The 25,652-nt window shown below is 38.9% G+C and overlaps 6 protein-coding genes and 1 non-coding gene across 9 annotated transcripts; 4 read left to right on the plus strand and 3 right to left on the minus strand.

Annotated features, from left to right (window-relative positions):
- The first annotated feature begins 1,249 nt into the window (after positions 1-1,249).
- Positions 1,250-3,456, plus strand: LOC114736804 (pentatricopeptide repeat-containing protein At5g15340, mitochondrial-like). Its single transcript, XM_028924676.1, has one exon. It carries the CDS (start codon positions 1,427-1,429, stop codon positions 3,323-3,325), a length of 1,899 nt encoding a protein of 632 aa, XP_028780509.1. The 5' UTR covers positions 1,250-1,426; the 3' UTR covers positions 3,326-3,456.
- Positions 3,457-4,355: 899 nt separating this feature from the next.
- TRNAA-UGC (transfer RNA alanine (anticodon UGC)) lies at positions 4,356-4,428 on the plus strand. Its single transcript has one exon. It is a non-coding gene; the product is annotated as a tRNA-Ala (tRNA).
- A 594-nt stretch (positions 4,429-5,022) lies between these two features.
- LOC114736811 (pectinesterase 31) lies at positions 5,023-24,569 on the minus strand. 2 transcript variants are annotated; one of them, XM_028924688.1, is made up of 8 exons: positions 24,559-24,569; positions 17,208-17,211; positions 7,950-8,269; positions 7,746-7,850; positions 7,096-7,173; positions 6,575-6,762; positions 5,647-5,820; positions 5,023-5,318 (listed from the first exon to the last, which is right to left on the minus strand). In XM_028924688.1, the coding sequence occupies exons 3-8, from the start codon at positions 8,190-8,192 to the stop codon at positions 5,156-5,158; spliced, it is 951 nt and encodes a 316-aa protein (XP_028780521.1). In that variant the 5' UTR covers positions 8,193-8,269; positions 17,208-17,211; positions 24,559-24,569; the 3' UTR covers positions 5,023-5,155. The 2 variants fall into 2 exon arrangements, with proteins under 2 accessions (XP_028780521.1, XP_028780520.1); XM_028924687.1 differs by lacking the exons at positions 17,208-17,211; positions 24,559-24,569 and having other exon boundaries at positions 7,950-8,482.
- Positions 9,409-12,427, plus strand: LOC114736808 (uncharacterized protein At5g39570-like). Of its 2 annotated transcripts, XM_028924684.1 has the most exons (3): positions 9,409-9,999; positions 10,168-10,586; positions 12,030-12,427. In XM_028924684.1, exons 1-3 carry the CDS (start codon positions 9,513-9,515, stop codon positions 12,114-12,116), a joined length of 993 nt encoding a protein of 330 aa, XP_028780517.1. In that variant the 5' UTR covers positions 9,409-9,512; the 3' UTR covers positions 12,117-12,427. The 2 variants fall into 2 exon arrangements, with proteins under 2 accessions (XP_028780517.1, XP_028780516.1); XM_028924683.1 differs by having other exon boundaries at positions 9,415-10,586.
- On the minus strand, positions 13,108-15,079 carry LOC114736807 (pentatricopeptide repeat-containing protein At5g06540-like). The gene has a single exon (XM_028924682.1). The coding sequence runs from the start codon at positions 14,823-14,825 to the stop codon at positions 13,290-13,292; it is 1,536 nt and encodes a 511-aa protein (XP_028780515.1). The 5' UTR covers positions 14,826-15,079; the 3' UTR covers positions 13,108-13,289.
- On the minus strand, positions 15,285-18,183 carry LOC114736813 (transmembrane emp24 domain-containing protein p24delta9-like). Its single transcript, XM_028924690.1, has 4 exons — positions 17,815-18,183; positions 17,348-17,557; positions 16,693-16,769; positions 15,285-15,688 (listed from the first exon to the last, which is right to left on the minus strand). Exons 1-4 carry the CDS (start codon positions 18,016-18,018, stop codon positions 15,544-15,546), a joined length of 636 nt encoding a protein of 211 aa, XP_028780523.1. The 5' UTR covers positions 18,019-18,183; the 3' UTR covers positions 15,285-15,543.
- Positions 21,000-25,640, plus strand: LOC114736802 (phosphate transporter PHO1 homolog 3). Its single transcript, XM_028924674.1, is given in 15 exon segments — positions 21,000-21,368; positions 21,371-21,610; positions 21,761-22,085; positions 22,171-22,219; positions 22,306-22,377; positions 22,474-22,603; positions 22,919-23,048; positions 23,171-23,429; positions 23,614-23,718; positions 23,823-23,867; positions 24,019-24,168; positions 24,285-24,296; positions 24,298-24,570; positions 24,671-24,810; positions 25,203-25,640. Coding segments are annotated over 15 exon segments (2,352 nt in total). The 5' UTR covers positions 21,000-21,049; the 3' UTR covers positions 25,306-25,640.
- The last annotated feature ends 12 nt before the right edge of the window (positions 25,641-25,652 follow it).

Here is a 25,652-nt window from a genome sequence, read left to right on the forward strand (position 1 = left end):
AGGAAGGAAAAAAGAGGGAAGAGATTTTAACGAAAATAAGGAATGAAAAGGAATTTAACGTCACTTTATTTGGTTGAAGAGGAGAGAGGAAGGAAAATATTTTTTATATGAATAACTTCACCCTTATTTTATTTATTTAAATTGTTTTTTATAATTATATGTGTATATATATAATTATATATGATAATAATTATTGTTCACCGTTTTGTTGATGAAGACGACTTGTCCTCCTCTTTGGTTTAGAATTCTCCGATAACGGCAGCTGGGTTTCATATCTCTCTTCCATGATTATTCCGCCATCAAATTCTCCTTTCCCATCTGATCAACTAGTTCAAAAACTACCCCACCATTTTGATTCATTCGTAGGTTTGAGGGTTGAGAATGTTTCTTCTTCGATGAGTTTGTTTCTACCTTGCATTTTTCTATTGATTAAAGTTGAATATCAACTACTACCAGAATACTCAAAATACTCAAAATTGGAGGAAACAATTGTAATAGATAAGCAACAAAGAACGCCAAGCATGGCTGCCACCACCCTCCGCCTCTTCTTCCACGACTTCATGTTGGGAGACTGCGACGCCTCCATTCTCATCTTCAGCCGCGCCTTCAATGGTAATAGCTTCAACGTGGTCGCACATAAGTGGGATTCTGATATCCAAACATACCCGAAGAAACAGTTGGAGTTCAAAAGTTGCGTTGGTTAAAATTGTAATATTAAAAATATGGCATGGGCCATTTAGTCAGAATGTGTAAAATCATTTCTCAGCTGACGGAGGAGGAAAAGGGAGCACAAGAAGACAAAAATTTTTACCAGCCCTCCCCTCCCCTCCTCTTCCCTACCGGCTACCGCCCCTTTAAAAAAAACCCGAACCAATATTACGTATAGCGAATTAATTTTTTTCCAAAAAATCTTTGTAAACATTATAATATTTACTTATTTAAGAACACTCATTTTTTTTTGCTTTATATTTAAAGAAGAATTACAATGAGATATTAAGGAAAAAAATAATTATAAAACAAATCTCAAAAGTTATAATTTTTGCCTGAAACTTTTTTTTTTTGGGAACTGATTGAAATTTTACCTATATTTAAGGGAAAAAGTTATGTTTTGACTATTGCTTGTACATGAAGTGAAATTTGGTCCACGACATGATTCAGTCTCCAGCCTTCCTATGCTTCTACCTGATTGTTGGTTATAGGTCAACATCATCTCTGGCAGCTCGGATTGCAGGCTCTGCATTGCTGCAACTGCAATACCTAGACAACTCACGTCTCCAAACCTGGCTTCTTGTCTGTCTGCGTAAGATGCAACTCCTATTTAGGCATATTAATAATTAAGCAAAGCTTCTGTGAAGTAATAATCGGTTTAAAGTTATCTTAGCCACCAATATCTCTCAATAACAAGCTTATCATCCACGTCTCTCGAATGATCTGGACGTCCCACTCGGCGCCCTCCTCCCTCGCTCCACGCTTTCGCTCTCTTCTTAGAGCTTGTGCTCGCAATTCCTCTCTCGACACCGGAAAGAAGCTCCACGCCAAAGTCATTGTCACTGGCCTTGTTTGTCTTCCTGATCACTTCCTTCGCAACGCCCTCCTCCATCTGTACGCAGCTTGCGGTTGTGCTCTGTACGCGCGCAAGGTGTTTGATGAAATCCCCCACTCTCACAAGGACTCTGTAGATTGGACCACCTTGATTGGTTGCTCTGCTCGCCATGGCATGCCTAGAGCGGCGCTTAGTTTTTTTGTTGATATGCGAAGAGAGGGCTCAGAGGTTGATGAGGTGGCCATGGTTTGCGTATTCAATGCCTGTGCACGCCTGGTGGATGTTAAGGTTGGACTACAATTACATGCTGGTGCGGTGAAATCTGGTTTAATTAACAATGTGAAGTTGTGCAATGCAGTTATGGATCTGTATGCGAAGTGTGGATTCGTGAGTGAAGTTAGAAGGGTCTTTGAAGAGATGGAGGAACATAGTGTTGTGTCGTGGACTGGGATTCTGGAAGGAGCCGTAAAATGGGAAGGAGTGGAAAGTGGAAGAGCCGTGTTCGACAGGATGCCTGAGAAGAATGAGGTTGCTTGGACCATTATGATCGTGGGTTATGTAGAAAACCGGTTTACGCGGGATGCTTTTTACCTTCTGAAAGAAATGATTTTTGATTGTGGGATGGGATTGAATTACGTTACTCTTTCTTCGCTCTTGTCAGCCTGTTCACAGTCAGGTGATGTGGCTCTGGGCAGGTGGGTTCATACTTATGCTTTGAAATCAATGGGTAGGGACATGAATATAATGGTTGGCACGAGTTTGGTTAACATGTACTCAAAATGTGGTTGGATAAACACTGCATTGATAGTGTTTAAGCATATGCCACGAAGAAATACAGTGGCTTGGAATGCTATGCTTGGAGGGTTGGCCATGCATGGACGGGGCAAAGTTTTGGTGGAAATGTTTCCTGATTTGGTCAAAGAAGCGAAACCAGATGCAATGACCTTTATGTCTTTGCTAAGTGCTTGCAGCCATACAGGCCTTGTTGAACAGGGTTGGCAATATTTCCACAGCCTTGAATCGGTTTACAACATAAAGCCTGAAATAGAACATTATGCTTGTATGGTAGACCTATTGGGTCGGGCTGGTCGTCTTGAAGAAGCTTTGTCCTTCATGAAAAAGATGCCAATTCCTCCAAATGAAGTGGTATTGGGGTCCATTCTGGGTTCTTGCCGTGTCCACGGTAAGTTGCAGCTCGGTGAGAAGATGATGCAGGAGCTGATTCAGTTGGATCCCCACAACACAGAATGTCATATTCTGCTTTCAAATATGTACGCATTGTCTGGAAAAGAGGACAAGGCTAATTCTCTTAGGCAAGTTCTTAAAACCAGGGGTATTAAAAAGATGCCAGGTGTGAGTTCGATATATGTTGCTGGCAAACTCCATCAATTTACTGCAGGGGATAAGACACACCTGCAAACTGCAGAAATATATAGGATGCTAGATGACATGATTCGAAGGTTAAGGTTGGCTGGTTATGTTCCCAGTACAGCTTCCCAAGTGTTATCTGGTTGTTCTGGAAGGGATAACTACAGAGAAGAGTTGGAGGAGGTAGAGCAGGTATTGTTCACACATAGTGAGAAGTTAGCTCTCTGTTTTGGCCTGATAAGCACGCGATCTGGTTCCCCATTGTATATTTTTAAGAACCTGAGGATATGCTTGGATTGTCATTCTGCTATTAAGATTGCCTCTGACATATACAACCGTGAAATTGTCGTCCGTGATCGTTATCGTTTTCATAGTTTCAAACAAGGATCATGCTCTTGCTCCGACTATTGGTAACTACTAATCACCATTCATTCCTTTCAGAGACTGGTGAGTTGGAAGTGATAATTCATAACACTTGTTTGTTGCTCCCCCCATTCTTTCTTCTAAATTCATGAATGAACGTCTATTATTGGCTATTTTCAGCATTTGATGATGAGAGCAATTTTGTGAAGTCATTTAATTTTAATCGCAAATAAAGACCATAGCCCTTCCATAATATTTCAATAATTAGATGTCTTCAATTATCATTAATGGCTTCAAAAAGTTTGCTATTATCACTTTCCTAATTTATTTCAGTTGAATGTAGAAACCAATTTCTATTAAGGGATTGACAAAGAGACAGCTATCCCTCCTAATAATATGGCTATTTGGATCATGAGTTCTAGCCAAATCTTCATCAAATATACTTTTATTCTGTCATTCCCAAGCTGCCAGTTGTCAACTTCTCATTAATTAACAAATTATGAAAAAACAGTTACATCAAACCACCCAAAAAAAAAAGTCTTAAGTAATTATCTACATGATTTAATTATTCTGAAAGATTATTTGAACAGTGCAAGCGCGCGCGTGTCAATAAGGAATTTGGAAATCCTTATGTATAGTTATGGGTTCTCTTCAATACACTTTCCAGTTTCCATCCACTTTATTTTCATTGTGAATTTAGAATGTCATATACGTAACGGGCAGTTATTTATGCTTTACTAATTTTTCTCTATGGTTTTGTAAAACATTAATTTTGAAGTGGATAAAAAGTGTGGCGACGAGAAGCTGTCTTTTTATTTGTATCACACTATTTAGGTTTGTATCAAAAATTGTGAAATATTCATAAAAAATTTATATTTAAACTTCATTGAATATAAGAGTAGTTATGAAATTTAGTTATTTTGTCTGTCCCGGTGGACGCAAGCACACATTTTCATGTCGGGGTTTTGGCATAATTTTCATACCGGACAGGCACAGTCCTCCTCTCTTTAACTCGAAGGTTGAGGTAGAAATGATGAGTTAGTCAAAAAGGAAGAAAGTAAAGGGCCGCTGACAGAAGATTGGGGATGTAGCTCAAATGGTAGAGCGCTCGCTTTGCATGCGAGAGGCACGGGGTTCGATCCCCCGCATCTCCATAACTTCCCGTCTTTGTTTCACCCGTTTGTGGGGCGTTCTCGGTGAATTTCTTGTCTTTTTCTGCGCAGATAAAACCGAAGAAAGTCATATCATACGTTTTTATCATTTTCTAACATCTTTGTATTTGATAAATTAAATTTCGTAAAGATACTTTGGTTTTAAAATTTATTTTAAGGACACTATCATGTAATCATATCTATTGTCCTCTCATTCCTTCTTTTTTCAATAAATTCTATGCATGTCAAGTCCCTTTTTGGCCCATATGTACCTCTATATCTATGTCTATGTCCATGTGCCGTTCCCACAAACCCTTGTTTGCAAAGCTTGCTAGGTTAAATTACAATCTGATAGTTCTCCAAAACCTAATTTTCAGAGGCATCCTGCTTGGTTCGTTATAGATTATTATACCTTCTTAGCTTAAACTTTGCTTCGAGAATAGCATGCAGCAAAATGTCATCCCGTTCAAGAAGTTCAAAATCTGCAGCTAACCAACTTCCCCAGGTTTCAATAATATGACAACCAGAAACTCGTTCGCTGAAAATAATAACCAGTAGAAATATCTCCATGGAAAGAGCATCATCATTCAATAATTTTATTAATCTTCAGTGGCCACAGCATCATACATAATAATTGGCATATAAATTCCACAAACGGTGGGAATTTTAAGCGCACATGTAATGAACTGATATGAACTTCCTACTATAGTCCCATCTATAATTTTAATTTCTAAGCAGAATATGGAATCCTCAAGGCCATTCTTTGGGCAAGCCAAGGTCTATTAGCATCTGGGTCAATGAAACGATGTGAAAGGAACTGCTCTGCCTCTTCATCTATCAATTCTCTAGCCCATGCTACTCGATTGGATGGGCAGCAACCATGTCCATAACACCTGCAGTTTTGATAACAGACAGCAATTTTTCATGTTAAGACAGGTTACAAGTATTTCGATCACATATGTAGTTCAAACAAGGCATTTCCCAAGTGTCGTGGGTCAAGCAGGTAAGTGCATTAAATGAAAGGAAGTCAAATCCTAGACAACTTTAACGTATTCAAGTCATTTGAACATATTGAACAGTTACATCTGCGTTGGTTCCACTTAGATCTATATTTACATTGATTAAATACTTGGGCCATATATCAGTAACACATAGACTGATTCCATAAGATGCTGGTAGGCATCAAACAGTACAAAATGAAGCTAGACATGATACACCCACCTGTATTCATAAAAGCAAGCCGTTCTCTCATTCTCAATTTTATCCCAATTATTCCAGCCATGAGGCCTTATACATCGATCCATATAAGTGTATGCAAAGATCACTCTTCCAAAAGGTCCCCATGGTCGTCCAAGATATGCGTATGAATTATTTCCATTACCCGTTATGACACATCTGCAGTGGCAGCAGCCAACAATGGCCAAAGTCAGTGTATGCAAAGATCACTTTTCCAAATATGAAGATTCTCTCATTCCTAATCATGTACAAATTAATTTGGACATTAATACTATCAGTGGCTGTTTCAAAAAATTTAGGAATTATTCCCCAATAACAACATGTTAGCAACACAATTGCAATAAACCTTTTCTAGGAGCAATATTGCCTCACACGTAGTAAATACTTCCATTCCCTTATCATGTACTCCCTACGTCCTATTTTATAAGCAACAACTACTATCTCCCTGTTGTCCCTAAATATAAGCAACATTTGCAAGTTATCTTAAATTTTTGTAGCGAATTTCCTATTTTGCCCTCATTAATTACTTATTTTAATAGTCAATATATTTATTATCTCATTTTCCGAACCATCATCTCTCTATCACACATGCTCTCTTTTCCATAATTCTCTTTATTATAACAATTTACTTATTCTCTCTCTTATACTCTCCCCCTCATAAATAAGGGTATCTTAGAGAAAGAACTTCTAATTTCTACATATTTATTGTCTTTAACTAATTTTAACTAACATTTTGATCTACGTGATGAGCTCTAATGTTGCTTATAAAAAGGGACTGAGGGAGTACTAAATTACATCATGGTGTACCAAATATTTCAGAAACGGATCTTTTCTTGCTTGGACATATTAAGTACTTCTAATGACTAAAGCGTGTGAATAGGTGGGAAGATATAGACAATGGTCAGTTACACACCTTAGGAATACATAACCCGTTGTTTCATGAGAAGATTTTCTGCTCTGTGCAGTAATGAAGCCTTCAGACTTGCAGTGAATATGGCAATGTTCCAAAAGAGCAGTGCTATTGCCAAAAATGAAGTCCACGCTTCCTTCAATATAACAATCTTTCAAGTACTGTTTCCCATAGTGTAAGTACAGAGTGTCCTGCATCATAATCATGTCAGCAATTTATCTCCTTGGTACCTCCTCTAGATTATCCTCACATGAAAGAGAACCCACTCACATATAGCACATAAGAGCATATTGTCTGATAAGTGACAACCATGGTCCTAAGTAGATTTAAAGCACAACTCTAAGGTAAAAGTTTAACAACATGACAGTTATAATTTAATATAAAACCTCCCGCAACAAAGAAATACTTAATAAATATACCAAAAAGAACATTAAATCAACCAGTTCTGCAAGTCTACATCTCTACATAAAATATTTCAAGAAGCCTCTAAACTATTAGACTAACACATTGAGACAAGGACATACCTGCCATCCCAGGAACCTGCAGTTATAAAAGGCACATCGATCTGCTGTCACTCTGATTGCCACTGCTTGCCCTGAACCCTGCCAAAAAGAGAAGAAAAAAGGGAAGAAAAGTATAAGCTTGTAACTAATTTCCATCTGCCAATCACTTCAGGAGACGCTATTCAAAATTTGGATGCAAATACCAACATGATCATCCAAAAAATTTGCAGCAGCATCTTTGAATAGTGACAAAAGGAAAGCTAATAAGTTTCTACCTTGATTCTTGAGCAGATTCAAAACCTCAAAATTGCGAAACTTCAGAGCAATAGCTTCCCGTAAAACAAAGTTTACACTTGTTGGTAAGGAGACGACTTCCAACCTCATGGGTATAAAAAGGCAACTAGATTCTAAATTGTATATCTTGCTGACGATTGCAAATCATAAATATTTTTAAGTTTATGCGTGAACAACACCTTGGCCGACAATTTTTCAGAATTTATATCATAAATTGTTTATTTAAGCTAACACGGGATTGTAACAATAAACAGTTTTATTTACATATCATATATGCATATTTGTCACATCAACGATAGCTAGTTTATCCTAGATAGGCACAAATTGCCAGTGATGCCAACGAATCTCGCAGAAAACTAATATTTTACACGCATTACCTGAGGGGAGGAATTCTCGAACGTGATGTTCTCGGCAATAAAATCCTCTCCTTCCACAATGGTACTACCACAGCCAAAAGTACCAGTGCCTATTACCCGAGCAGCCTGCAGGAAAAATCACCGCCAAAACGGACAATTCCTACTCTTAAAAAATCAAAATACTCAAAAATTCATATGAGCTGAACAAGATCCATGTTCGCCCACCTGGTGGTGTTCGATTCTGGTGGCGGTATTATTCCACGTAAGCACAGTATCCTCTGGGCACAGACCAGCAAGGGTGATGAAATTCTTAGTCTTGGGTACGTACACTGGCTGCTTGTAGATTCCCGGAGACACTCGAATCACCGTCCGACGGTTGTTTCCCAGTGGGATGGCATCAATTGCTTCCTGCACCGTCCGATAGTCTCCTCTTCCGGTCTGTGAAACCGTGATTACACGAGCTGCCATTGTAGTTCTGAATTCTTAGGAAATCTGGTAGATCTTCTCAGTGTTTCCGAGTGTAGAGTAAGGAGAGAGAGCTTGATCTGTATAGCGGCAACTGGGATCAACAGCGAAGAGATAACGCAAATAAAGAATCATCCAAAGAAAGTTACGCGGACACAGAATCTCGAACCCGAAAATCTGATAGTGGTAACTGTTAAGTAGGAATTGCTTATTGTTATCTCACGGTGTAATTAAATGCATTGCCGCGCAGAAGGGCAATGTTAATATGCGACCGCACAGCCATTTCCGAATCTGCTCCACTTGGCCGCTTCCAGTTCGATTTTGGACATGCCAAATATCTGGAAAACGCCAAAATCTTCTCTATATTGTAAATCTGGTCCGTTTTAACTTTTAAGTGCCCGACATTTTTTATTTTTTTAACTTTTAATTTTTCCTTATTTTATAATAAATAAAAATGAATGTGGGACCCACAGGAAGAGGAAAGTTCAAAAACTAGGATGTAAAAGTAACACCAGCAACTAAAAAAAAAGTGAAGAATATATCATGAGATTATAAATTTAAGCATGTCACGTTTTCAGTAGTTTAACCACTTATACAATTCATGGTGAAAAAAAAAAAAAACTACTTTATACAATTCTATTCCATGCTATCTAAATACTATTTTTCAAGATATTTTGCTTTTGTAAATCATAAAAATAATATTTATTTAATATGTAAAAAAATTTGAATTAGTTCAAGTTTTTAAAAATAAAAGTGTTGAAAATTTTTAATTGACTTTGTTATTTCCTCAAATCTAGTTATATCACTATCTTCCATCATTTGTCTTAGTTTCATCTTTTGAATTTTGCGCACCAAATATGCTATCTTTCAATTGTAAAGTATTTTTATTTTTTTTTCTCTTTCAATTTTAAATTATTTTAATTCTTATGTATTTTTTCCCTACAGGTTTTTTTTTTGGGGGATACAAGTCTAATCTTGGCAATAAGTCTAATCTTGGCAATAAAAGATTGGACCGCCTCATGAATCCAATAATGTAGGGCCCATACCATAATAATGCTGCATGGGGTCGACCTTAGCCAGTTGGATATAATATCGGGTCCACAGAGAAAGCAAACGGGTTCCCCATGTAAACGACTCCGTCGTTTAAGTGTTCCCGCGGGAAACGGGGAGAACATAGAATCCACGTGTTCTCGTCTACTCGCCTAGATGAAGTGTCGTCTACCTTTTCCCAGGCTGCTATAAAGTCACTGCGGATCATTCGGGCAATGGCTACACTGAGATCAGAGATTCAGCTTTAGGAGTGAAAGCAGTCAGCTTCTCACAATGCCGTACTATTCCAGGGGTGATGACGACGTCGACGATTTCGATGAGTATGATCCAACGCCATACGGTGGGGGATACGACATTACTCTCACCTATGGTCGCCCCATTCCTCCGTCTGATGAGACTTGCTACCCGATCACATCTTCGACCTCTGATGAATTCGACTATGATCGTCCCCAGTATACCTCATATGCTGAACCATCTGCTTATAATGAAGAGGCCTTGAATACTGAGTACAGCAGCTATGATCGTCCCAAGCCCAGGCCTGCACCAGCGTTCAATCCCGGCGCAGAACCTGGAGGCCAATACGGGGGGAGGCCTGAGCCTGCTTATGGCTTGGATTCTGATGTGAATAGGCCAGACTACGGTGGATCAGCGTACGGATCTGGGTACGGTCGGAAGAATGAATACGATCAACCTAGTTCAGATTATGGATCAGGCTATGGGCGGAAGCCGGAGTATGAGGCACCTCCCTCGGAATATGGATCTGGATATGGTCGGAGGCCGGAGTATGAGGCTCCCCCTCAGGAATATGGATCTGGACATGGCCGGAAGCCGGAAGCAGCCCCCTCAGAGTACGGATCTGGGTATGGTCGGAGGCCGGAGTACGAGGCACCTCCCTCGGAATACGAGGCGCCGAGTTCGGAATACGGAGCTGGGTACGGTCGGAAGCCGGAATACGAGGCGCCGAGTTCGGAATACGGAGCTGGGTACGGTCGGAAGCCGGAATATGAGGCACCCACCTCAGAATATGGATCCGCTTATGTACGAAGAACTGAGCATGAGACAGGCGAATCTGAATATGGATCCGGTTATGGTCGCAAGCCCAGCTCCGGGGAGGAAGAGGGCGGAGGATATGGTTACGGGGGAAGAACTGAGAGGCCTGCGTATGAGGACGAGCCGCCAAGGAGACCAAGTTATGGAAGGCCAACTTATGAGAGCCAGGAAGGGGGAGAACATGGCTATGGGCGCTCAGAGGAGGAGTACAGAGGACCTAGTTATGAGAGGCGTGATGATGATGATAAGCCTCGTAAGTATGGCTACAGCGAAGAGGGCTATGGACGTAAGAAATATGTAAGTACTCCATTGCTTAATTAAACTTACTACTAATTAGCGACCTTGTGATTTCTGGTTCTGTTAAGTCGTTGATGTGGCTCAGTGTAAGTTTGAACCCGTTGTTTAGGTCCTTGGGATCGTATTCCGTAATGTTATGAAGCTGTTCAAACTAGCTTTGTTAACAAGTTTGTAAGACTAAAAACATTCTTTGCTACTTGGGGTCTTAGTCTCTGCCAATTTAAGACCCTTGGCAAAAGCAACTTTGGATTATCAAATTGTTTGGCACTTTTACTCCTCATGCTTGATAACTCGTATCATGCTGGTAGCAAATTTATAGGCTCTAAGCTTATGAGCAGATAGCTTACTTGGCATTCGCTAGCCAGAAATTGATTGGCTTTTATCTCAGCGGTTCAAACTCTACTGCTGCTAACTTTTCAGGCTCTGCATCTGTTGCTAAGCCATTAGGCCTAACATCCATGATACATAAATTATCAGACACTCGTGACGTATTTTACTATGTTTTTGGTTTTGATTCTGTGCCTGGGGTCCGAATTTCAACATAAGTCGAAAATGAAGATAGCAATATGACTTAAGGCTGAGTGATATGTGTTTGCTGGTTGGTGTAGTTGATCATCCTTTTTTCTTTTTTCTTCTTTAAACTAAGACATGAAATATCGAGTGTAGAAGTCAGGGGGAACAAAAAAATATCTTTTTGTTATTTTTATTTTGGCACAAGTAGATTCAAGAATAGATGTAATATATGATTATAGAACATGTAGGATGCCTAGCTAGTTGTTTTGTTTGCTTTCCTGTGACTTGAGTCTGGATTGTTCCTTGGTTCTTTTGGGTCTAATCTAGTAATGTATCATCTCCACCGGTGTGGGACTATGTGTGACACGATCATATTCCTTGCTCTTTGCGCTGTTTTTTGAGCGAACATTTTCCCCACCTCTATGGCAATAATTGTCATTTCATCAATGCTTTCGGATGAACAATATATTGATGGTTGCCTTGTCTTGATGTTCTCTTGCATAAGTTATGAACTAGCATAGCATTTCCTCACATCCTAAACTCAATACCCTAATCCCAACGCCCACGTACTTTTTAAAGAACCAGTTATTATCAAGAGAATGTCTGCATGTAGGAAGATTTAACGGGCAGTACTATGGCATATATGCATTCAAGTATAGATTCTTCGGAGTATGTAGGAACTGTGATTTTCCTACATAAGCCGGTCTATTTATCTAATTGATGTCGAACAAGAAATTTCCCTCTCTGGACTCCTTTGTGGGTGCTGGTAGTACAGAGACATAGTTTGGGTTGGAAGTTATTGCGGCACAGTATACAGAGTTTGTATGAAATGCATCCCCGCTTCCCTTTAATTTGTCTTTACGAATTGATGTAGGCTATATGAGGCAATCCAGTTTAACATTGGTTTTAAATCTTTTCCTTTCTTGGCAGGGAGATGATAGCGGCGATGATGATGATGGTGAGAGGAAGCACCATCGCCACAAGCATCATCACCACAAGAGTTACGATGATGAGTGATCAAAATGCAGGAGATTGAAGATTTGGCTTGAGTATGAAAATCATTCCAGAATTACCTACTAAATAAACAGCTGGGCCATGTTTGCCTTGCTATGGGTCAGACTGTCAATATGGAGTCTTGTGGTGTTGCCTTGTCCTGTGTGCATTTCTAAGTGAACGGTTTGGGCTTGTTTGCCTTTATGTGTGTTGCTGCTATTGTGGTCTGTGAAGTCTGCTCTTGAATGAAAACAAACTATCAGCATACACTGAAGTGTTGGCGTTGTTTGTCTTTGAAGTTCTAAATAAATCCTAATTATATGGGTTGATTTTTAGAGTTGATAAAATGAAAATATTTCTTGAAAAAAAAACATTTTTAAAGGAAAAAATTGAGAATAGGATAGAGACTCAATTTATTTTTGAAATGACATAAAAAATTGATGGAATAAGAATAATAAATGTATAGAGTACTTTGCAACGATCAAAATGCCTAAAAAAGTCGTTTAAATTTCCACGAGGGGAAAATTGACATCCAATGCACACATTGGCAAATTGCTCTCACCGACTGTCTAAGAAATAACCGAGACTTTTTCTCGCTCATTATTCTTCAAGAGTTTGACTATTGAATTTATGATTTCATAAAGCCTCAAAGCAGATGTTTGATGTCGTTTATACTTCCTCTTAGTTAAAGGGTTCTAGGGTTCTCCCTCGAGTATAACAATTCATTAAGCTTATATTTTCTGGTCTTTTTTCTCTGCTATTCCTGATACCAAACATGGCTGTAGTTGATTCTCCATGCTTTGAAATTAGGTAGGTTTCTATGCATATGGGATGTGGAATCTTAAAAATGAATTATACTTTTACAATTTGGAAAGAAAAAAAAATAGTACGTGTTATGGATTTTATATTTTATTTGAATGATGGGGCGTATTTACAACTTCAACTCTGGTTGTGTGGGTGTGTTTTGTATGCATTGCCACTTCAGCAGATTGTGAGCATTGAATATGAGTAGATGTAATAATCTGATCTCTATAATTCGGCATTTCACATAATAAATTTGAACTGCTAGTCTGCTACGTACGAGAAACTTAATCTCATAAGTTTTCCTTCGACTAAGTGAAAATGAAGGCTTTCTTAGATTCATGAAGGAAATACCAATGAGAGGGAGCTTGACCGAGCAAAACAAGTGCCGTTATGCTAAAAACAACTAACCGGGGAAGGCGCTTGTAGACTTGTGGCTTCCACCCAACTACAGCCAGGAGTTTTTCTAGCTCCACTTGCGAACATGGCTTCCCTCATTCCATGGGCTTCCACAGTCCGACCTGCAGCATTGTATATATCTCTGAGCAGAATGTAGTATCCTCCTTCATCTGGTTTCAGTTCCAACAACTTCTTTATAACCTTCTCCCCCATATCTACATCACCATAGATCCTGCAGGCACCAAGTAGTGCACCCCATATGACGTCGTTGCTTGGAATTGGCATGCTTGTGAGTAAATTATATGCCTCTTCTAGCCTCCCTGCACGCCCCAACATATCTACCACGCATCCATAGTGCTCAATTCTGGCTTCAATTCTATAGTCCCTTTGCATGCTCTCAAATATTCTTATACCTTCATCAACTAACCCCTTATGGGTGTATGCAACCAGAAGGGCCAGAAATGTGACACTGTCCGGCATGACACCAGAAATTCTCATCCATTCAAATAACTTTAAAGCATCTTCAGCATTTCCATGGTTTGCGCTTGCTGTTACCATTGTGTTCCACGTAATTAAGCTCTTCCGATTCATATTGTTGAACACTAGCCAAGCTTGCTCCATACATCCGCATTTTGCATACATATATATTAGTGCGTTGCAGAGCGAGACCATCCAACCAAACCCATTCTCATATATGTATTGGTGAATCATTCGTCCCGTTTCTACATCACCCAAATTTGTGCAGGCAGATATCACACTCACCATAGTAACCTCATCAGGCCCCACTCCTGCGTGTGTCATTTTCCAAAATAAATCCAATGCTTCTCTTGAACGCTTTGCTTGGGAATATCCAGATATCATAACGGTCCACGAAACTACATCCCTCTCGGGCATTTCATCAAACACCCGTTGTGCCACGTCCAACTCGCCAGCTCTCACGTAAGCAACGAGCAATCCTGCCCACGAAACAACATCGACGCCCACAGTTTCCTCGAAGACACGACGCGCTAAGAGCGGCATTCCCCTTACAGCGTACAAATGAATCAGCGCGTTATCAACGAACAAGTGGGAAGAAAACCCAAACTTCAACACAGCACCGTGTATCTCGTCGGCAGCCAAAACTAAAGGCGGGTCAGTTAATTTCATTCTTGACCGCGACTTGAGTAGGAAATTAAAGGTGTATTCATCAGGAGCTACGCAGTTTTGTCTCATTTGGTTGAATAATCGAATGGAATGTGAAGGCGATGAGCTCTTGGAGTAGCCCCGTATGAGAATGTTGTAGAAGAAAGCGGTTGGTTGGTGGATCTGAGAGAAGAGGCGATGAGCATAAAATAAATCGCCCCCGGGTGATACAGCAGCAAAGCGAAACATCTTGCCGAGGACGATGGCGTGTTGATGGAGATGTGCACGGAGAGCGTAGGCATGGATACGTTTGAGGTCTGCCATGGAAGCACAGGACTCCGCCAAGCCCGCTAGAGTTGCTGCAACATTGGTGGTAGCTTGCCATTGCTGTGGTGGCGGCAAGCGAACCATGAATTGTTAATTCAAAGTTTCAAACATAGTACTGAAGAAGCGCTTCCTTGTGAAGGAACCCGTGCTCTTCCTTCTTTCTTGTTGGTGAGACTGTTTCGCGCGCGTCCAAGACGCCAACTGGTTTTGAGGAAATATATTTAAATATTTAATGATCTCCAGATTTGGATTTGTGTAATTGTTTATTTCTTTCTCTATTTATCTTCCGATACAGTATACAAGAAAGAATGTCATATTTTAATTATAAATTAAAAAAACGTTTTAGCTTAATCTTTAGAGGATTTGTGAAGAGATATTCTATTTTGACCACAAGTAAACTCATCTCTTTTTGGACCAAAAAAAAAAAAAACTCATCTCTTTAGCAACCCTGTCTATAACCGTCTACTTTTTGTTAATTGCGTAATATGTTTCAGTTGGGGCAAAAGATTATGATGCACTTTTATCCATTACGGGAATCAGAAAAATCATGAAACCGGTACACAGACCGAATCGAAATTCGTATCAAATAACGAGACTGGGAAAAGTTATTACATCTACAGTTTTAGTTTTGTATGACACTACTGTAATTAAAATAACAGGCATAGAATTCTAATGATCAGATCACAAAATCATATGATTATGAAACTATATCATACATCCGGTGGATACATACATCTGGACAACCACTTAACTGAGAATCAAAACCGATGAAACTTCGAGAACAAAAACCGTGCGGAGGAACTCATAGGAGCTTCTTCCTCTCAAAGAACGACTTCAAATGCCATAATTGCATGCCAGCCACAGACAAGCAAACCAGAATCGAAAGGAAACTGAAGGTAAACATCTTGGCGTTAGTTGCTTTGTTGAGGTCTTGCATCTCTTCCTCCCTGTATCATTCAAATGGATGTGGTGTTACTAAATCAAGTGATACATCTGCCATGAGAATGAATAAAAATCTAATACAACAATAATAAGAAGCCTTATCCCATAAAATGAATCAGTTATATAGCGTCATTAAGCTTTTTCAACCATCAATAAAAATCTTATACACCAAAGGAAAAACAGAAAAGTGGTGTCGATTTAGCTTCCCTTCTGTTTTGCTTGTTTCTTCTGTTGAGCCTTAGCCCCTCTGCTTCACCATAAAATAAAACTCATACCCACATAGGATAGATTATCATTTGGACACAAACATTTTACCTTCAAAAACTCAAATAAAATTTGAAGCCTGTCGTCAGCCGCATACAAAAGAGTACCTTATTTCCCTCCTCGACTTGATGGTTATAATGACTTTCGAAGTTTAACATTCAAGGAATGGAATTAATCCAAGAACTTGGTACACAAGAGTGAAGAATGTTGGTACGATAACCAACAGCAAATTTCAAATGCACTCTAAACTAATAAATGATTATAGAAGTAAGCTGCAGGGTCACATTTTGTTTCGTCTTGGGGAGAAAAGAAAAAAAGATGATTCGCATTAGATACATTCCTGCTAGTCAGTTTGCTGCAAGTATTCAGATTTCACACCAAGGCCATCTAGTAAAAGATCATCCCTACCTCTCTTTCAAGAAGAGAAACATATGAATCCTCAAATAATAGTTTTACATGGTGAGTTTAGGCCACTCTTTAAATTGATTTGATAGAGAATCGCGTTTAACAAAACCAGACAGAGAATAGCAATAATTGATGCAATCATGCATGAACTAATAGGATAATCTCCACATACAGACGGAGTTCTATCAACAGGAGATTTTATTCTTGTTCCGACCGATTAACAATATATTCCACATATTTCCACCTTGAATGGAAACTAGCGATTACTTTTTCTATCAAAAGATCACCAAAGACACCTATCAGGACATAACCAACCAGGGAGGGTTTATGACTATTATACCTTTCACGAAGATAAAACATCTCATCGTGGATGGACGTAACTGTTTCATACAACTTCCTTAACTCAAATTCCATTGCCTAGCAGATGAGAAGAAAACTTGCGTTAGCAACCACTAAGTATCAAAATAAATAGATTTTCAATGAACAATATCCTATAACTTACATGAGTTTGAGAATATATATACATATATATACACACACACTATCACTCTTTTTATATCTTAGAATCAGCCAACAACCTAGGATTCACTACCAATTGTAGGCATAACACAGACTTGCAAGGACAGATTGGAATGAACAAAGAAAAATTCATTATCATGGAGTTCGACATCTTCTGGATGCAAACACCAAAAATACATGTAGTGTGTGTGTGGAACATTTTTAATTGCGTGATATTAAATTTTGGCTCCATTTTGTCGATTCCATAATTTCTCTAGCATGCAAGCGAAACTAACATTCAGATTCCTAAAGAGCTAACACTTTGAAGGAAATTATACACACACACACACGGCCTACCCCACTAGTTCAAAACACGAGCATTGCAACACCGAGGATTCAGTAATTCAGATAACTACTTCATGAATTTGTGATAGCTCAAAACGCTAAAATGATACGAGTTATACTCATATAAATGCGAACCCAGGGATGCTGCTTACTTCAATTTGTCCTTTTTTAGCAACCTTTGTCCAGTCCTTGGCAGCAACGCCAGTTCTCCAATCAAGTTCAATGGTCACAGTTACTGGGGGCTTGTGATCAGGTGCCCAGAAGCAAGCAGTGTAGTCACCAGACTCAGCAGCAGTAAATGCAAAATTACCTGAATCCACTTGATTCCCATAGTGGTAACTGTTCCCGTGAGGTGAATTCACCTGGCAACCATATTATAGCTAAATCAACCATGAAAAATTAATAATGAATAATACAAGAAACCTGTCAAGAAGTAAAACGCTGAACCATTTGAGAATGAACTGATTTTGTTTCCATATTGTTTCCAATAAACTTCTTGCCTTTCCTAAAAGCATATCCCAGTTTAATCAGCCCAATGACCGATTCATAACCGGAAGAGAGGGCCGAACAAGAACATAAAAGGAATTAATGCATACACATCCAGACGAATTTGGCTTACCCTGACAGTGATCTTGTGGGAATCAGGAAGAAGAGACCCCTCGCTTGGGTTAACGACAAAGTACTTGCCAACGGTCATTGCATTGTTCTTGATGTCTTCCGCAATGCATTTGGTATGACCCGAACGGAGCTCAAATCTCATCGCATGACCGAAGCAACACATAAATGCCAGGGTGAGAACAATAAGGAGATTTACCCCCAACATTTCGTTAATGAATTGTCTATTCGTACAAATTGAGATCTGAGAGGAGGAGTTCTTAGGTTTTGCAGAGCGATGCGGTGAGGGACGATGTCACGATGGACATCAAAACGGCACCGGACAAGAGCAACAGCGAACGCGAAGCGGAGGAATGGGAAGAAGAACGACAGGGCTCAGTTTTGTTAATCTGATACCGGTTTCAGAGTGATCTGTCTCTGGAACCAATCAGAATTTGCCATGTCAATCGGGGGTGAGATCCGCCGGTGAAAAATGCTCGTTGAGATTAAAAAGGAAAAACAATGCAATCGTTTGTACAATTATCTTTCCTCAGTTAAGCTAAATACTATTCCTTTGACCAAAAAAAAAAAAAGGTATAAATACTGCTCCGATTTTAAATATAAAATTTATTTTGGAATGTAATTTATACTACAAAATGAATCTCATATTTAGGATAGAATAGTACTACCTCTAATCCTTAATATAAAAATTAGTTAACTAATTTGAGTAGATTAAGAAAATTTGTTAAGTTGGTTATTTGTAATAAATAAGTGTTGTATTCTCTAGAATATCCTTACTAATTATGTATAATAACTATAACTACCATTAGATAGAATCCTTTAATATGTGCAATTATTACAAGAGTATAAGGATTACTTTGAAAAATATAAATAAATATAAAAGATAAAGTAAATTAAAATCTTATATTTAGGATCAAATTAAAAGTCAAACTAATTTTTATATTAAGTACTATCTCCTGTTCTTAATCTAAGACCTCGTTTGACTTTTATTTTGGTCCTACATATAAAATCTCAATTCACTTTATTTCTTATATTTATCCATTTTTTTCAAGATAGTCATTTTAATAATGATAGTTCTAGCCAACAAATTTGATTAACAAAGATATTTTAGAAAAAAAAACACCTATTTATTATAAATAATTAACTTAATTTATTTTTTTAATTTACTTAAATTAGTCAACTAGTTTTTATATTTAGAACCGGAAATAATATAAGATACAGTATTAGAATTATTTTTATTCCCATGCTCATCTCAAATATCCAATCAGTATCGATGATGTAAACGTGATAATATCTATTTGATGAAATGTCGCTTCAATAGGAAGAAAAAACTACTTTGAAAAATTTAGATTAAAAGCTTTAATTCTGGAGCAGCGTCGAGGACGGGGGAAATTAAATTGATCATGGGATTTATTCAAATTTGGATCTATGGTGACTAAAAGACAAATCTGGGATTGTTTTTTTTTTACCAGATAAAAGGTAACTTCATTAAAGAACAACAAAGATAAATACAAAACCCACCCAATAAGACAGCCCAAAAAACAGGGAAACCAAACAAGCCCTAGACAAAACCTAACCCTAACAAAGAAGAGAGGGCCCGTCCACCATGTTACTAACTTCAGTCACCATCGACCATTCTAGAAGCAAAATTACATAATTTCACCACCATTAAAGGGGTGGTTCGCCATCCCTCCCTTTTGGCAAAACCAACCCAACTGGTTGAACAACCTCCATGAGAAAACATCATAGGAGTAAAAGCACCCACAGCCACCAGAAAAATAGAAAATGAGAAGGTGTTCTCGCCGACAGTTGCTGAGCGAACAAAATTGACGGAACAAAGACGTGCCCTTCGAATTCGCATCCACGAACAAACCACAATGATCCTCTGAAAGATGAAGCCATCAATGTGTAGGACCGTAGTCATCAAATCCCAGCCCCCAAAAATACAAAACGAAGTCGCCATGAGAGGTCTGCCGTCAATGAAGCCCTCAGATCTTAAAATAGCCGCTAAAACCAGACACACCACCGATAAAAGCCTAAAAAGACATACAAAGAAACTAAGGATAACACAGAAAACGGTCATCTCCTCCCACAGTCAGAGCCGGGGAGGAGATACCGTGAAAGAAAGCTCGTCCGCTTGGCGAGGGAAGAAAACTCTCACCACCCTTGCAATTTCTGAGAGAGGGAGAGAGAAAGGAGCAACAATCCACAAATCTGGGATTGATGCCCTAAAATTATGGAGTGGATTTCGTCCTTCGTCCTTCGACTTTTCATGTTTCTAAGTCATGGTTCTACACTTCTGGTCTTCTCCGCCAGGAATTTGCATGAAATTCCACATAATTTCTATCACCTGATCTAAAGGGAGGGTTGCATCCCTTTTTACCTATAATACATAATTCGTCCTATAATTTATTTCTAAATCATCCAATGATTTTGTTCATTTGAGTTTTGAAGCTGCGTGACCCAAAAAAAGTAAAAATTGAAAGCTGCACACACTGCTTGAATCTGGAGTGATAGAATCATGGTGGATTTACATATACCTCTTCAACGCGTGAAAAGAAAAGAATGAGATGGTGCTTGAAACAAACTGATCAGGACAGTTCAAACTGATGAAACCAAACGAAGGAAAAGAAAATATCTACGAATCCGTATGGCTAATATATGAAAGTACCACTATATCATAATCGTTCGTCATTGCAAGAGATTTAGGTGAATGGGCATTGTACGAACCATCTCGGAAAAGCAGGTAAGATCCCAATTAATGCCAATGTAATTCACAACCAGAACACAATTTATTGCATTATCAATGAACATGGCTCCGACTTTTAACTACCAGCTAGCAAGCCTCAGTCCCCCCCCAAAAACAAAAAAACTATCAACTAGCAGGTTCCACTGCAATTTGCAGACGGGGCCCAGCGCGCAGGTGGTCCCTCCATTCCTAATAAGAATTTCCCATAGACACAGAAAATTAGCCAACTTTGTTTCTTGCTTCATTTATTTCAGAAATTAACAAAGTTTTCGAAGGCCATCCTGGTTCTGGTCACCACATTAACACAAAGATTTACAGCAGAAGACTGACTCTAGTGAGGAAAAATCTCTTGAGGGTGAAAGGATCACTTTTGTTGTGATTCTTAAACTAAATAGACGAAACCCGGTGAATTGAATCTTTCAATTTCTATCCTCATTGTGGCTCACAAATGAGCTATTGAAGTCTATGTGCACAAATTTTTGCAGAAGAGATGAAGTTTGGGAAAGAATTTGCTTCACAAATGGTGCCAGAATGGCACGAAGCATACATGAATTACAGCTATCTCAAAGGAATTCTCAAGGACATATTACGGATCAGGAAGCGAAATGCACCATCGGCGGCAATGGCATCCACCCCAAAGGGGTCTCTGAAGAGAAAGTTAACTCTGTACAGAGCCTTTAGTGGGCTTACAGGTCGACAAAGAGGTTTGACGACGAATAGCAATGACGATGAGGTTATGCTTGTTCGTGAAGAGGAGAAAGAAGGGTCAGAAAGGTTGTATCAGACAATGTTCCTCAAGTCTGCTGAGGAATTGGAGAACTAGAGGCTTTGTTTTTCGGGAAGCTAGATGCTGAGTTCAACAGGGTCCATAACTTCTACAGTATGAAGGTGAAGCAAGTCATGGAAGAGGCAGAGGAGTTTAATAACCAAATGAATGCCCTTATTGCTCTTAGGGTGAAGGTGGATGAAGTGGGAGGTTTCAGAAATCTTGACAGTAGTGGTCCCTCAACTTCGAGTACCATGGAACATCACGTGAATGATGAAAGTCCTAGTAAGATTAGATTTGTTATTTTCGTATTTCTTTCTCAAGTACAGTAGCTGAATAATATCGTAATGAGGTCACTCACGCGTCATTAGAATCGGTTTTCTTTTGAGAAAGATTTTAATTTGAAATCCAATTGAGCATATGAACATTTTGAAGGTAAGTTCCATCCCCACTTGAATGTGATTCAAGAAATTGAGATGAGCAGTGAAAGGCAAGCAGAAGATGAAAGCGGAAATCATGCAGAACAAGCTACTTCTAAGTTAAGGATTCAGGGCTTTATACCACCTTCATTGAGGATCCTGGATCATGTCAAAATCAACCTTGTTGAACCTGAAACTCCAGTATCAACAGTAAAAGGGCTCCTCCCCTGTTCGACAACTGAATTGTCATTCAGCAAACAAGAGCTAAGGAAGGCAGAGGAACAGCTAAGCAAGGCCTTCAAGGAGTTTTATAATAAGCTTCGGCTTCTAAAATTCTATAGGTGATATGGTTTCCTCCTACCCTTTTCAAATGGTTTTTTTTTTTTTTTTTACAAGTTACTGAAGACGCACTCTATTTCCACGCAGCTTCTTGAACCTGTTGGCATTTTCAAAGATCATGAAGAAGTATGACAAGGTATCCTTATCCTCCTATTTTATATGAAAGACAGTCTTCGACTGCAGTGTTTTGGCTTCCCTGTACATTGACTTGTAATACTGCAGATCTGTTCAAGGAATGCATCAACGGAGTACTTAAAAATGGTAGACAATTCTTTTGTTGGCAGCTCTGAGGAGGTTCTATATAAATCCCGCACTTATCTTCTATTGGTTATTCAAGTTGTACCCCAAGACTTAAATGAAATGGTGCCTGCCTCATCATGTCGTGTACAGGTTAATAGGCTCATGGAAAGGGTGGAAGCTGCCTTCATAAAGCATTTTTCAAATGGGAATCACAGAAAAGGAATGAAAATATTGAGACCTACGGCTAAAAGAGAGCGACACAGAATTATATTTTTCTTGGGTAATATCTGAGCTCCAAATAACTGATTATTTATTTAATTGTTATTCTATAGTGTCATAATATTGGTGAAAACGGAAATTACAATTTCTTTTTTCTGAATCATATGATGAATATAAGCCTTCCTTCATTATGCTCGCCATAACTTCAATGTCCTGGTACTTCGGATCCTACACTTCCCTGTCTGTCAATCTGTCAGACAACTTGACATGGTCATAAAAGTACTATTTGAGTTTCCCCTAGTTGTTTCTTCATAAAAAAATGGTGAATCTTCAGTTTACTTTCTCACGGTAGCATCCTTACTTTTTTATTTATCAGGGCTACTTACTGGTTGTTCAATTGCTCTCATGGTGGCCCTAATCATAATTATTCAAGCGAGAGACATTTTAAGCAATTTAAATATAGAGGGGCAAAATGATTATATGGAAAACATATTCCCTCTTTACAGGTAAGTTGGATGTATTTTTTGTGAAATTTATTGCGTGATTTCACACCATTGTGCCTTTGCCTTGACCATACATGTTTTCTGCAATCTCAAAAAATATTACTGAGAACTTCATGTATCTGCAGTTTATTTGGATTCATAATCTTGCATATGCTCATGTACTCTGCAAATATATACTTCTGGCGTCGTTTCAAAATCAACTACTCGTTCATATTTGGCTTCAAACAAGGGACAGAGTTGAGTTACAGAGAAGTTCTTCTTCTTAGTTCGGGCCTTGCAGTGCTCACATGGGCTGCAGTACTCACAAACCTGGATGTGGGGATGGACACAAGAACACAAAGTTTCGCAGTATTTACAGAATTAGTTCCTCTAGGTCTTCTTCTTGTAAGTTTCTGGAAGACATCTTATTCCCAATCTTGTTATTTTGTCATTGGCTATACAATTGATCGTTTGCGGTCTATGCCAAAGCAACAAGAGTTAAAGTTTACCCAAACACAAGCGATCAATTCTATATACTGTGCCATTTATTTTACTGCTGTCAACTTATTCTATTGAATTTCCATCACAGGTTTTGATTATCATCACATTTTGCCCCTTCAACATCATATATAAATCCAGCCGCTTCTTTGTTATCCATTGTATGTTTCATTGCATCTGCGCTCCGCTTTACAAGGTAAAGGAGAAGAAATAATTCGAAGTATAAAAAGATACATACTCTGCTTATGTTAAAATCTTCAGAAATGATAAGATATCCCATGATTTCTTCATTGTTTGTAGGTTACCCTCGCAGATAATATGTTGGCAGACCAGCTTACCAGCCAGGTTCAATATTTCACACATACTGCTGCTTATGCTTACATCTCACACTCACTGAGTCACTGTAATAGAACATGCAGAAATGAGAAACCACTAATAAGTTTTCCTACTTTCCTTCATTCATATTGAGCCAACTATTCTCTCTTTCTGAGTTCAGGTGCAGGCCTTCAGAAGTTTGGAATTTTATGTTTGTTACTATGTGTCTGGAAACTTCAGGACGAGAAAAAACAAGTGCCTCGAAAATAAAGTATATGAAACATTTTACTTCATTGTAGCTATTATTCCATTCTGGATCCGTTTCCTCCAGGTCTGCAAATGACAGACAGGCAAATCTGAGTTCAACTTGTATCCTCTTAGCTACCCTGCACTTTAAACACGGGCTGGGTGATTTTGGTAACCCTAACAAGAACCATGTCGTTATAGTGCCTTCGACGATGTGGTTGAGGAGAGAAATGCAATGCACGGGCTTAACGGGCTTAAGTACATGTCAACAATATTTGCCATAGCCACAAGGACTGGTAATGAGTTGACATTGAACGAAGTAGCGACGTGGAAAATTTTGGCTGCAGCTTCTTCAGGCGTTGCTACGATTATGAACACATACTGGGACATTGTAATAGATTGGGGTTTGCTGCGACGAGATTCAAGAAACCCGTGGTTGAGAAATAAACTCTCGGTTTCTAACAAAAGTGTATACTTCGCCGCTATGGTAAGTTACTTTAGGGATCCGCCTTCTTCATTATCTGGGTTGTTTGCAAGCTAATTAACTTGCTTGGTGTTTAATTGTTTATGAACAAAACACCCACCAGGTGTTGAATGTTTTGCTGCGACTTGCTTGGATGCAATCAGTTTTAGGGGTTACACACGCCCCTTTCCTGCATAGAAAAGCCTTGACTGCTCTGGTGGCTTGCTTGGAGATCATTCGCCGTGGCATTTGGAATTTCTTCAGGTATTGCTTCGTAACTAGTGAATAAACTTATCATTCAGCAACATGATTATGGCCGGTGGTAATTGTCAGAATGGAAAGGTCTCGTATTCTCATGGGAAATAAATAGAGTAGAAATCACATAGCAATCAGATAGCAATATCTTTCACCTGTCTTTAACTGCATAAATTAACAGCGGGACTATCTGGTTTTTATCCCCACTTGTTATTTACGTGTTACTTAGCGAATAAACCAAAAGAAACTAATCATGTCTTCTTCTTCTTTTCTTTCTTTTTTTTTGTGGGGGGGGGGGGGAATCAAGCGAATCCTTATCACCTCGTGGTTCTGGTTGAAAAAACAATTGAAAAACACCACTTGGTATTTGTATTTAATACACGTCAGTTATATGTAAACAGGTTGGAGAACGAGCACTTAAACAATGTAGGGAAGTATCGGGCATTCAAGTCAGTGCCCCTTCCATTTAACTATGAAGGTGACCAACAGCACACTGCCATATAAATTGTAAACATATACGGTAAAGAGAAAGAGGCAGCCATGAAAATACAGCGATCAGGAAATCAGAAGGAAAATAGCAAGGATTCCTTTGCTACCAAATGGATATATGCCAATGTTAAGTCTGGAATATGCAGCAACTAGTGGCTTTTTGTCCCCCAGAATAGTGACAAAACTGCTTAAGGATGATCTGAGAACTGGGGAAACCCCAATCTCAGACATAATCCATTACAATAGTTTGATTCCGTGCTGTATTGAGGTTTTTCTTTTTTTTGGGTGAAAAGCATTGAGGTATTTCTAATTTAAATTGATGAAGGTTAATGTTATTTGTTGTTAACAAATTCTTCACGCTA

The sequence above is a fragment of the Neltuma alba genome, unplaced genomic scaffold (genome assembly GCF_004799145.2).
Source record: "Neltuma alba isolate B1F8T4 unplaced genomic scaffold, ASM479914v2 tig00013372_pilon, whole genome shotgun sequence".
Lineage (NCBI taxonomy): Eukaryota > Viridiplantae > Streptophyta > Magnoliopsida > Fabales > Fabaceae > Neltuma > Neltuma alba.